Source organism: Pagrus major, chromosome 20 (assembly GCF_040436345.1).
Source record: "Pagrus major chromosome 20, Pma_NU_1.0".
NCBI classification, from domain to species: Eukaryota; Metazoa; Chordata; class Actinopteri; order Spariformes; family Sparidae; genus Pagrus; species Pagrus major.
The window spans coordinates 4835881-4849762 of NC_133234.1; the positions used below are offsets into that span (position 1 = coordinate 4835881).

At 40.5% G+C, this 13882-nt stretch overlaps 1 protein-coding gene across 1 annotated transcript; it reads left to right on the top strand.

Moving 5' to 3' along the window:
• Positions 1–4306: 4306 nt before the first annotated feature.
• LOC141015928 (uncharacterized) lies at positions 4307–11276 on the top strand. The gene is made up of 17 exons (XM_073490150.1): positions 4307–4312; positions 5257–6703; positions 6857–6996; positions 7259–7463; positions 7666–7770; positions 7888–8081; positions 8185–8326; positions 8495–9133; positions 9213–9284; positions 9363–9472; positions 9558–9677; positions 9752–9784; positions 9883–9966; positions 10043–10108; positions 10885–10945; positions 11034–11084; positions 11231–11276. Exons 1-15 carry the CDS (start codon positions 4307–4309, stop codon positions 10936–10938), a joined length of 3417 nt encoding a protein of 1138 aa, XP_073346251.1. The 3' UTR covers positions 10939–10945; positions 11034–11084; positions 11231–11276.
• The last annotated feature ends 2606 nt before the right edge of the window (positions 11277–13882 follow it).

Sequence of the window (13882 nt, forward strand, 5' to 3'; positions counted from 1 at the left end):
GTTGGCACCTTGCGTGGCAGCCTCTGCCGTCAGAAAGGGCCCTGCGACAAGCTGGCGACTCGTCCAGGGATATACCCTGGCCTCCGCCCATATGAAAACTGGGATTGGCTCCTGCAACCCCCCGAAAGGGGGGATAAAGCGGCAACATCCCCACGACCCTCACGGATAAAAGCGGTCAAGAAAATGAGATGAGAGAACATTTTGACACTTACTTACTTACATTTACTTTTTTGGCATAACAGACGTAACCTATTATGCACACACACAGAATTTGCTCATTTATTTTTTCGATCATAATATAATATAGGAGATAACAAGCAAACAATATAATTTTAACTTATAGAGTTTAATAATAATGTAATATTTTTTTTGCACGAGAGATACAAACTGGGAATATTGTCCTGATGGCATTTGGTCATTTCATCACAAATAAATACAGACATCTGTTTACCTCTTTACCTATATAAGACCGTCTGTGGTTGAAATAATCCGATCGGTCAGATTAACATCAAATAAAAGACAGAATTTTTGAAATTACTCACAACTCAAGTCATTTTTAGTACTTTCATACTCTACTTGAAGTAGCTATTTTGATCACTACCTTTATTTATTTTTTTACTTTTCTACTTGAGTGGGCCTACTTGTTTTTGTAAAGTAACAGAACTAATACTTGAGTACAGTTTCTGGCTACTCTGCTCCACTGTCTCTGCATATTAAAATGACAACTCTCAATAAGACAGCTAACTGTGTGGGAGAGACTGAATGTATAACAGACGAGGAAACCTTGAATGTGAATTTTTTTTCACTACAGTATAAGACAAGAGTCTTAAAAGGTATTTATAGATAACAGTTCCATAAAAAAACACAACTCCATAAACACAACTCCAAAAAAAAAATAAAAAAATAGAAAACAAATAATAAATGTGGACCTCACCAATTTCTAAACCCTGGCTACGGCCCTGTACAGGGTACAATGCAACTATAAAATTATTTTCCATTTCTGCCCCCTGTCTTAAATTGAAAGAAAAAAAATAAAAGGACAGTTCAAATAAAAAAAAATAAAAAAAAGATTTTATAACTATGTAACTTGGTAAACTGCACAGGCAATCTCACGCTATCAAAAAGCCCCAGAAAACTGATATCTAAAAAGAAAAAAAGAAATATTGATATCTTGTTAATAATAGACATATGATAATATCGTGTAAACAATCCAGCGCCTTTCTAAATCATTTCTTTTTCTTTCTGATCTTGCTTAGTATGTGGCGATAATGCGCATTAACACTGGTTGCCAACTGCCATACAATGAAAAAAGTGGAGGAAAAAGAGTTAACGGTTAAGCTAGCTAGGTACACATTGGGGTTTTTTTCTTGAACATTAAATACATATAAACAAGTTCAAAATTCCAGTCAAATCAACAAACAAAACACAACAAAATACAGTTTGTTACGGTGGGGTTTTTTCTTAGGACCCAAATGCAGAGATTCGAGACAAGAAGTCAGTGAGTAACGGATTTATTTGTACAAACTATGATCGCCGGAGGGTAATGGGGAGGAGAAGACCAGGCTTGCAGGCAGGCAGGCAGGGTTGACTGGAGCCAGCGTGGAGGAACTCATGAGAGCAGGCAAGCAGGAAGTGGAGCAGAACGGTGCTGGAGGTTTCTGGAGGAGCCAACAAAGGCACGGGCATTAGTGCAAAGGTAAAAAACACAGAAACAATGAGTATTACAAAAAGACAAGAGAGACACTGTGTAGTCACCATACGGGACATAATATTCTAGCACCGAAGTGGTGGAGAGACCAGGGTAATAAAGCCAGAGGGTGATGAGTTGATCTGAAACAGGTGTGCCACTCTGCTGCTGCTGCTGCGCCACGCCCACAGACACACACACAGGGGCTGTGTCCCAATTCAGGGGCTGCATCCTTCAAGGACGCGGCCTTTGCAGCCCATGAAGGCCGGGTCCTTCGGAGAGACCTTGAAGGCCGCGTCCACCGTTGTTAAATGGGACGGTCTAGCCTTCGGAGTATTTCCTGGTTGCGTCACCAGATGTTCATGCATTAAAGTCTGTTTTGGTTCAAATCTATCAAATGTGTACATTTATTTGTGTGTACAATGTGTCAAATCTAAATTGAATTATCAACATTACAAAATAAACCTTAACCCATTGGTGGATAACAACTATATTTACCATAGCATTACCAGCGTCACGTATTTTAACTGAAAGTTAAAATTTGGAGGTTTTATAGTCCCTTGAAGTTTAACATATCTGGCGTTGGATGTTCAAATGAGTAAAAACCGAGTACAAAACCAAGACTCACATTTGAATGTCATGTCTGCGCCACTTGATGTCGCCATTTTCTCTTTCTTTCCCTCTTCTGTTTCGGGACTGAGCGGCGCGCAAAGGCGTTGTGACATAATTGGCCTTCAAATGCACCCTTCAAAGTCTGCAGCCCCTGAATTGAGACACAGCCAGGGAAAAGAGCAGGTGAGGGAGAAAACTGCTGGCTTGACCAGAACACAACACAGAAAAACAACCAGACTGCCACAGTAGCATCGTGACAGTTTGGAGGTCTACTAACTAAAAGGAGTACATTTGAAATATCTAAATAATCTAATTGTTTTTGCCAATTTGCCAGTTTTTTTAGATTTAAATTTTCGATGGAAGTCAAATATACGGTATTTCTGTAAATCAAGCCAAAAGGCAGTAGTATGTAAAAAATCTGTAAAAACATGTAGTTTCTACCTCACAATCACCAAAAGAGCATCTGTTGTTTATGTCAGGGAAAAAAACACAAATATTGTCTTTTATAAGTTAGTACCTATGTACAATTTTGAATAGAAATGTTTTGATTCTATTTGGAATTATATATTTATGAGGCAAGAGGAAGACAGTGTTCCGTGCATCGTTTTCTATCCAAATTAAGCTACCTATACGTACATATGGGAGTTGTGATATGATCAAGATGATTTCTGATAAAAGTAGTGCACTTTCTATCAAGTATAGAAACCCCATTAATAGTAACAGGGCATTCGCTTAAGTCACTCACAGTCGCCCCCCCCCCCCCCCCAAAAAAAAAAAGAGAAAAGAAATTAAACAGGATTTTGTCTAGCTTGGAACATATGGATTTGGAGACATCTAGTGTTGAGAACACATAAGAAGCTGTTGACATCCCCTCAGCTTTACTTAATAATACTCTACCATGTATAGCTAGGTCTCTGGTTAACCAGTAATTTAATATCTTTCTAATCACCTCAGTGACAGGCAAAAAATTATCCATAACTTATTTGGGATCTTTAGAAATTCTATTTCCTAGGTAAGTTACAATGTTTTTTACAGGAATGTCACATATTTCAGTAAGATAAGTGTTATTTAGGGGCAAAATTTCTATTTTTTTCAAATTAAGTTTCAAACCTGAAACATCAGAGAACTTAGATATAACAGATAGAGCCACAGAAACTTCTTCAGTCCTCTTTAAAAATAGTGTTGTATCATCTGCTAGTTGTGATATTTTGAGTTCCTTACCAAAAACATCAATTCCTGCCAAAGAGTTCTGCAACATTAAATAGTTAAGAACTTGGCCAAAAAGCAAAAAGATTTAAGAGGATGCTGGACATCCTTGCCACACACCTTTGTTCATACTAAATCTGCTAGATCTGCAATATAAAAGTTTCAAAGAACTAAAGAGAACTAAAAGTGTTTTGACAGCTCTAATGAAAAAAATTCCAAAGTTAAAGAAGGACAGAGTAGCAAACATGAATTTTTGACTGAATTACCGGGTCGCCAGGGATAAAGCTTCAATAATTAACTAAATCTAGGACTAATCTAATATTACTATAAATGTGATGTCCAGGCATGAAACCACTTTGAGATTCATGAATAATAACATAATCTATTTTTCAGTAGCCTGGCCAAGATGGATGCAAGAATTTTACAGTTCATAAAATTTGGTTTCATTGACAACTTCAACCTGTTTTGGAACTGTCCTTCCCTCTTCCGGACCGACAGACTTCACCCCAACAGTCTGGGTAGCACAGTATTAGCAGCTAACATCCAGCATGCTGTTCAGACCGCTACTCCACGTGATTGACTACTGACTTGCCCCGCCCCCGTCCTGGAGCCATCTTCCTTTCCACCTACTCTTGCCAAGTACCCCTGGCTGCAGCCCGCAGATCGGGGCGTGCCTCAACGTTGAGCCACGCCCACATTGAGCCGCGCCCCCCACGCTTGACTTCCCTCCGGGGGCCATCTGGTGGCGGAGACTATGAACGGCAAGTGGACGCACGAAGACAAAATAAATCAGTTTGCAAAATGGAGGTAACCAAGGTATCTTTTTTGTTTTGACGTGCTATTTTGTGATATTTGTGACAGACAACGAAGGAAGTAACATTATTTTATTTCTGAAAGCTCTGTTTGCGCTCTACACCTTGATGATCCACCGTGTATTTAGTTTTTATATAGATTACAGACTGCAAATAGACGTAGATAGATTGAGAAAGTCAGCGCTAACCTACTACAGAATGTGGAAATGTCCAGTTTTCAAAACAAACGAGGATTACCAAAACTTCATAAAAAAGCCGTGTCTCATAAAACAAGTGTTGTGCTATGCTCCTACACCCATTTTTAAATATGAGAATTTAGCTTAATAGTTTCAAGGTCGTGTGACAACCCTTAGCATCCATGAATCAACATTTGTTGTTGAGGTGAAAAATTCTTTAATATTTTTGGTCTTGTGGATTTCTAATTATTATTTTTGTGTCTATTCTTTTCCTCTCTGATATGTAGAGACATGTCACTATACTGCTGGAAGGTGATACACCAACCATGTATCAGTGCACCAACAGTGGGCTATCCCACTGCCCTTTTTGCAAGTATGCGGCTGCAACAAAACTGGACTACCATATCAAAGATCATTCGTCAGTGAAGTACAGAGGTGCGTCATACATATTGTTTGTGAATCCAGTCATGTTTAGTTTATTTTGTTTTGTCTATTTTGTCTTTTGGATTTATATTTTATTTGGAAATGTCTCTCTCTCTCTCTCTCTCTCTCTCTCTCTCGCTCTATCATTTCAGGCTCAGCTTACTTTTAAACTAAATTTTAGAGTCATGTATTTGGGTTCTGAGATCAGTCTTGTCACATTCCTCTCTTTCAGAATTCACAATCATCAAGTGTTGCTTAAGTTGTCGCACTTCAACACATTTCCATTGCTGCTATTGTGCAGAAACAATTATCAATAGATCTCAGTTTTTAAGACACCTAGAAAAACACCAGGAGGAGAAGCATAACGAACAAACAAAGGCCCCCACTCAGCACTCAGCAGCCCCTGTACAGAACCCAGTGTCCTCAAGTCAGAACCCACGGGCCCCCACTCAGCACTCAGCAACCCCCGCACAGAACCCACAGGACCCCACTCAGCACCCAGCTGCCCCTGCACAGAACCCACAGGACCCCACTCAGCACCCAGCTGCCCCTGCACAGAACCCACAGGCCCCCACTCAGCACCCAGCTGCCCCTGCACAGAACCCACAGGACCCCACTCAGCACCCAGCTGCCCCTGCACAGAACCCACAGGCCCCCACTCAGCACCCAGCTGCCCCTGCACAGAACCCACAGGACCCCACTTAGCACCCAGCTGCCCCTGCACAGAACCCACAGGACCCCACTCAGCACCCAGCTGCCCCTGTACAGAAGCAAGCAGCACCTGCACAGAACCCAGTGGCCCCTGCAGACATCACTAAAACATATAGATACACAAAAAGCACACTGCAAGCGAAAACATACACATCACTTTCAGACAGTGTCAAAGGACAGGTTTTTGGCCTGTCAGTGTGTCGATGTTAAACATGGGGTGTTTGCAGTTGAGAGATCTTTTTTTGGTCCAGCAACACCAATACACGTCATAAAGAATACTTGGGGTCCAACACAGAAAATCATGTGTGAGGTCAACCAGTGCCGTCTGAATGGTGACTTTGCAGTGAGGAGCGGGATGTTGCCTTACGAGTGCCAACATTTACAATCGTTATTATATTGCCCACGTGCTGACGGTCAGACTGTGACTCTTACAGCTGAGGCCTTGGACACAATGATAGCCAATAAATGGTTTGGTGTGGAGCGTAAGGCTAGTCTCTTGCATCGTCAACAAAATGCCGTTGCAGAGGGCGTGCCGCTGTCTGTGCATCTGACTGTGGGCGGTCCCCCGTCCAAGTTTCATATATCTGTTTATGAACCTAAGATAACCTATTCCAGTAAGATGGGAAGAGTGATTGTGTCGTATGACACAAAACAGAACAATTGGCATTGTCCCTGCTCTAGGCCAAGACAGTCATGTATCCACAAAGCTGTGGCTAAATGGCATCTCTTTATTACAAAGAGGGAACTATTTCGGAAGGTGAAGAGCACAGAGACAGAGATGCCCAATCCCACTCAGTCCACCACAGACAAAAATGTAAGGGAGTCTAAAGAGGACGGTTATCCACCAGATGACAGAAGCATTGCAAGGATGCTGAATTACCTCCTCACGAATAAAAAGCTCCCAGCAGATCTACCACAAGACCTTATAGAAATGTCAAGAGAGGGAAGAACAAAGGACAGCTTTCCAAAGCACCTTATCCCTAAAGAAGCAAAATGTGTAGAATGTGAATACACACTTTGTGAGCAACTAATAACATCTAAAGGCAAGATCCTGACCAGCACAGGTGTAGTTGAAGGTTGGTACTATCACAGGTCTTTCTATGGTCTTTTGTTCTTACCATTTAGTGGGTTACATAATTTATATGTACACGAGAAATAATAAGTAGTTCTATTATTTTAAAATGACATGCAAGCAATAAACATGACCTTTGGTTGGACTGTGTTTTTAGGGATATCAACATACATGAAGTCATGCCTGAACTGTGGCATGATCTACAGATATCAGGAGTGGAAGGATGGTCTCCACAATTTTGATGACCACATAATCCTGTCTCTGCACTTGTGCCTGATGGTTAGGAATGCATTACAGGTAATGGCATGTCATTCAGTAATGTATTTTGCTTGCTGTAAGGGCCAATGAATTGATTTTCTTTATAATGTTTAATTTCTTTACATCCCTTAGAGTGAGCAACTTCTCAACTTATATAATAATGAAAAAGAAATAATTAGAAAAAATATATATTTATCCTTGCTGATTCCTCCTTAATTATAATTTTTTCATTACAGACATTACAATTTAACAAAAGGTGAATATATCACCTCAGAATATTCTTGTCTTCATCATTTTTCAGACACATACAGCTATCAGTAAGGTCATTGAAATTATAGAGACGACAGAGAAGGTGTCGTTTCCAAACAAGGAGAGGGTTCTTCAAGCGTACCTTCATTTTGAGGCCCTTACCAACCATGACTACACCTACAGTTGTGTGTCATGTGGATACAACCCAGCGGTTGTTGTGATGGATCTGCACAAGAAAGGCGTTTTCAATATGCCAGGTGAGTTTCATAATCTGTTATTTTACATATTTTATCTTCATTGTTTATATAACACCTCATCTGTCTCTGAATTATGGTTGAAGTGGAATGTCATATTAACCATGTCCTTGAATAACACAGATGTCATTTTCTGTATTAACTGTCATGTTTAGAGTTTTTTTTTTAAGTGATTGAACTATGAAAAACAAACTTGTTCCAACAGTGAGTGAAATCCAAAGCCCACCTGATGGTTATGATGGTCATGTGGACATTAACAATTTCTGGAACGCTGTGGCCACAGAAATGATCAGTCGTGGTTTTATTCCATGTAAGTCATGTGAAAAGACAGAACAGCTTGAGAACAGTTGCACTGAAAGTAAAGCATATTAATATGTGTTAAATTTTCTGATAATAATAGCTAATTCTCATCACATTCTCATCAAAGGTGGTCGGAAGAACCCTTTTGTTGTGCCCCCAAGTTACCATCACTGGGCGCCATGGATTGGCCCACACACCCGTGGGTCAAATTCAGTCTTAAACACTGAATTTGAAAAAATGCAAAGCCCCAAAGTGGCAAATGATGGAGATGATGAGAAAATTGATGCAGAGCGGCTCACGGATGAGCTTGTGAACTTGAAGGTGAATTAGTGAATGAAAATATGCAAAATCCACCCCTTTGTGTTAACAAAAATTATGTCTATGCTTTATTGACATGATCAACTCAAATGCATTTTCACAACAGGTACAGGAGGTCAGGGCACTGTGCAAACAGTGTGGTCTGGATGACAAAGGGTCCAAAGTGGATCTTGTCATGAGACTGTCTGACAAAATGTCTAGTAGAGTCACCTACAATAAGGTGTTTGAGAAGGTGTGGGGTGCCTCTGGTGAGTGAACTGATATGTTACATCATAGATAATTTCACCTTGTTATATCTTGTTGTGTTAAACAATGTACAGTATCATTATGTAGTTATGTAGGTTACCCATACATGCTCCTAAAGTCAGTTACTTATTACTTATTACTTATACTATGTTTTTTCTGTTGTCTTACAGGTGGTTGGGCTGTAATCACCTGTCCATGTGGGGTTGTGTATTCACTCAAATTCAACCTTAGAGCAGAGAGTCCACGTGATTTTCTGGATCTCTTGCTATCCTGGAAACACTTTCCCAATGTATCAGTGTATGATTATGCCAGGGGGCTGGCACTGCATGCCAACCGCAGGCAGCCGGGACTCTTTGCCCCCTTTCAAGGAAGGTTACTGAATCCAACCCCAGAGAACATTAAGCAGGCCTCAGAGGGCAAGGTTCATGTCAGCATGCCTTGGCTCAAAAATTGTAAGGTGCAAGCTGACAAGGATGGTCACCCTCTCACTGGGTCCTCACAGCATTTTGCTTTGAATGACGTGTTCCACCAGGACAACAGCAAAGACCAGACAGACGTTCTGAGAAAGCTGGAGCTTGTACCTGAGCTTGCTGGTCTCATCAACAGCCAGTGTGCTGAGCAGCTGTTTTCGGGGATGAGAAAGAACAATTACTTTCTGAATATGACTACCCCCTCAACACACATATTTCTACAGAGAAATATACTCCACCATTACAACATGGCTAAGAACCAAAAGGTTACAGACCAATATAGCAAGATTCTTCCTTCAGATGTTGCAATGCAGTGTGACAACCATGGAAGGGTAGTCGGTACGTTATTGAATAGTTATGCACATTTATTGTCTTCATCTACTTTTGACAATAATGTATGTGACATTTTTTTCTATAGCTTGCTCCCCATTAGCTGGAATGCCAACAGGATCAGCTGGCAACAGTAATGAACAAGAAGAGTCTCATGAGTGTGAGTCATTGCTATAAATTATATCTGATTCAAACGAGAAATGTGACTTAATTTTTATATTTCCGCTTTTTTCACTAGTAATTGATGACAGTGAGCAGAGACGTCATGGAGACATCACCAGTCTCCATAAGCTGTCAGCACACAGAGCATGCTGGGGACAGGAACTCCAAGACACCCAGGAAGAACTTGTAAAGTCAACCATTGTGCCACTGTTGATATCTATATGTCATCAATATAATCAAATGTTTAATAACTTAGTTTTTTTTCCTCCAGCTGTCACATGCCTTGGATGAGACAAAAAGTCCTGCACAGCACCTTGCAATGGTGAACAACATCATCCTCAGTCGCTCTGACTTCTGGAGTCTGGGTTTGGATCGGGACATTGACGGGATGGTAGGCATAGAGAATGTGCTGTGCTGTAATACTTTTTAAATCTTTTCATAATTTGTGTTTCTGTGTTCTACTAGATCCTGAACTGCTGTCTAAAAGTCATTGAGAAGGTAGTGTAGCTCTTGTGAAACATTAAATGATTGGATAACATACTTCAATAATCAATATATTTGGACAGTAACATATTATCAAACTATTTCTGTTACAGAGAGTACAGCATGTGTTTGCTGGAGACAGCTATGTTATAGCTACGTTTCCATCATCATCTGTGAACCCAATGGATCACCTGCCAGTAAGTTATTAAAAAGTTTTGCTTTTGCAAGTGAAGTTTAGGCATTTCATATTCACTTATTGATGTCTTTTTACAGGACAATGCAGCCAGTCTCCAGTGGATTCTGCTCCCAGTATTTGTACCTGGACACTGGATGCTCTGTGTAAATACATGCATATTTTCCTCTGTTATGTCCTTACACATTTGATTTTAAGTTTTTTGCTATAATGAAATGCATGCTAGCTTTGTTAGTATTTCAGAAACATTCCACAACTCAATGTATCTGGTTATAACCACATTTAACAGATACTGAGGCCCCAGGCAAGGGAGATTTTTTTTCTAGATCCCCTCTGTGGCAGTGGCTGGAGAGATGAGAGTAGCACCGATATATTCAGGTTTTTAGGGCACCTTGCACCATCTGGACAGTGGTAGTTCTGTTTTAAACCACTTGTCCTTTTTATTTATTTGATTTATCTTGTTTGAGTGGGGCAGTTCTGTTTAAGCCCATTTTCACTAACAAGGACCACGCCCGTACAGATGAAGTTTAAATATGTTTATTACGAGTAACATTTGGGAAGCGTGGGTGATGTGCTGCGGAGAGGGTTTAGGGAGGGATGATGGGATGAGGGGAGGAAAGGTGAGAGGGATGAGGGAAGCGAGGATGATGGGTGGGTGTGGGGGGGGCGGGATGTGACAACGAAGTCAAAGAAGGAGTGGACAGAAAAGGAGTGCTTAAGTACGTGGAGAACGGAAATTGAATGAGTACGAGGCGTGGTCCTTGTTCCCTGAACCTTGTACAAAACTCCACATAAAAACTTTTTATTTGAAGTTCCAGCCTCTTCCATATTCTTTTTCAACTTTGTTCCAAGAGTTTATGCATGCTTTTGAAAAGTTGATTGTACGTTGATTGTATCTACTTACACTTTACTCTTTCTTCAGACACATTGCACAAAGCCTTTCTCCTGGCCCCTGGAGGATGCTTGGTGTGAATGATGTTCAGGTGAGACATTACTTAATTGCATTTGCTAATTTTTACTATTTTCTTTCTATTCTTTTATTAAAAATAAAAAACCTTGCTCACACCCCAGGGCCTAACAAAGCAAGGGTGCTCCAACAACTGTGGCGTGTTTGTTTTGATGGTAAGACCTATTCAGTGTTATAATGTTATATTGCTGTTATCTGTAAAATGTTTGCTTGCTACATTCAACTATTTGTATTGAAAAACTGTATCCTTGTGAAAATGAATGATATTACGGTATATTAACCAGTACCTCTTGACTTACAGTACGCTCTGTACATTGTAATGGGGGCCAAATGTGATTTCAGAGAGGTATGTGTAAATTGTGACACGTTACAATTATGTTATGTTATGTAACGTTATGTTTTTTGAAACATATTTGAATCTTCCTGCAGGAAAACATGCTGCAGATAAGGAGATGGTGGTGCCTTGTTCTCCTGGAGAACTTCCCCATGCCGTAAGTGACCTCAATATCACATTTTTGAATCACCTGTTTTACTTTATTCAATGTCAGCTGACTAGCAAAAAAATGTTTCATCTGGAATATATGTTTTCAAATCACCAAGGTCTGAAGAAGAAAGATTGCATGACAGAAAAAGGCGACGAGAGGAAAGAAGACTCCAGGTGAGAGGTCATGTGATGAGTTATTATGTAGTCAAACTATTACTTGAAGACAAAAGCCTAACCTCTCCACTTATTTCAGGATGTGGAAGAGGTCCCGCTGAAAAGGTTCAGCCATTCAGAGTCTGTCTCTGAAGCATCAGGTATTGTTCAAGCAGCTTTGTTGTTTACACATCCATCAAAGTTGTAGAGGTACATAATATCACAGAGAGTCATTTCTCTGTTTTCATTAAACCAGTATACTAAAAATCAAAGCCACTGATTTTTTTTTTTACAGCTTGCATTGTTATTGTGCCTATAAGAACCACAATCTGTTTCCTTTCTAGTGGAGGCTGATAACGTGCCAGGACTGGGAACAGGGAGGGAGGTATGTTGCCTGCTATGGGCTTTTTTTTAATTTCATTTCTCCAACCCTTACTTGTACTTAATTGTTTTCTTTATTTTTGATTAGGAGGATGTACTGCTTCGGGACACCATAGAGGCAGCAAAGTGGTGTACCACGCAAACATTCAAGGGGAAACTTTCCCTTCCCCAAGTAATCTCAATGGACCAGAAAGGTCGCTTGAGGGCGGTGGAACGCCTCAGAATGTCTCAAGGCCTGGATGAGGAGGAGAATGAAGGGGTCCGGGAGCCATTTATCTTCCTCTTCAGTCTGCAGGAAGACCATGAGGCATTCTGCAGTGAAATTATGGACACGCGACATATGCTGGCATTTTCTGCTTTTGAAGTGTAGTTTACTGTCTGTGTCTTTTGTTTCTTGTTTTGCTCCTGTTTTATTTTGAAGTTCAGTGTTAGTGTTCAGTGTGTTCAACTAAGACAGTAATAAAATATATGCACTAAATGTAACACCTGAACATATCCCAGTGTATTTTATTTTATTAGGGCCCGAGCAGGGAACCTGCGAGGTCCCTATTGTTTTTCGAATGATTAGGGCCCGAGCAGTGAAACTGCGAGGACCCTATTGTAATTGTAATGATTATTATTATTAGGGCCCGAGCAGGGAACCTGCGAGGACCCTATTGTTTTTCGAATGATTATTATTATTATTATTATTTTTCGGCCAAAATGATCGCATTTTTCACTGCCTGAACATACCCCAAAAGTCACCAAACTTGGAATATATATCAAACCTGGCGAAAAATTTTATAATCTGTTGTCGTTGTGGATTTTCACCGCTAGGTGGCGCTGTAATAAGGAAAGTGCGTTTTGGCTAATAACTCCCACATACTTTGTCGCACATTCAAAAACGTTGTATCCACGCGTTCAGTGAATTGTGCTGAATCTCCTGATATAGGCCACGCCCATTTCCGCCTACCGTTTTTATGCTAGCTCGCGAAATGTCGAAAACCTACTTTTTCGAACTCCTCCCAGGCAATTTCACCAATTTGCACCAAACTTTGCACACATCATCTGTGGACCCTCCTGACAAAAAGTTATTAAAAGAATTTTGATATTCCAAAAAATACTCAAGTTATTAAATAACAACTTCCTGCAGATTTCGTTCCAAACAGGAAGTGTTGCATATCTCCACATTGGTTTGTCCAAATGACGTCAAACTCAGGATCCTACTTCCTCATGATGCTCTAAGGCTCTGTGCTAAATTTTGGCCGATGACCACTAGGTGGCGCTCTTTAAATTGAAGTATTTAATATCTCGACATCGGTTGGTCGGATTAACACAAAACTTGGTACACTCATTGCCAATGGCCTCCTGAGGACAGGTGACAAAGGGGTTACCGATATGACACTAGGTGGCGCTCTGGTGGCAGTTTCATTTTAGATTTGCCACTGTGCCCACACCATAACACTTATGGATATGAAATTCATAGGGATGGTATAGACCGGCCCCTGTAACTCACACACCAAAAATGACCAGCAGGTGGCGCTATTATCAAGAAAAAACGTTTTTTGCTAATTACTCCCACATAATATGGTGCACATTGTTAAACCTTATATCTACGTGTTCCCTGAATACAGCCGAACAGTGTGATGTAGGCCACGCCCACGTTCGCACTGAATTTCCATTTGCAAATTCGCCAAATGTCGCAAACCTACTTTTTCGAACTCCTCCCAGGCAGTTTTTCCAATTTGCACCAAACTTTGCACGCAGCATCTTTGGACCCTCCTGACAAAAAGTTATTAAAAGAAATGTGCTAGTCCACAGAACGGCCAAAATATAAAACAACAATTTCCTGCGCATTGTGGTCAAACAGACATTCTTGTGTATCTTGATGAAATACAGTCCGATGAACACAAAACTTTTGGCAATTGTGTTCCATGGCATGATGAGCATTTCTAC

Coding starts and splice junctions, on each gene's coding strand:
- LOC141015928 (XM_073490150.1), top strand. Junction 9,785..9,882: donor GTCTAAAAGTCATTGAGAAG/GTAGTGTAGCTC, acceptor TTTCTGTTACAG/AGAGTACAGCATGTGTTTGC. Junction 9,967..10,042: donor ACCCAATGGATCACCTGCCA/GTAAGTTATTAA, acceptor GTCTTTTTACAG/GACAATGCAGCCAGTCTCCA.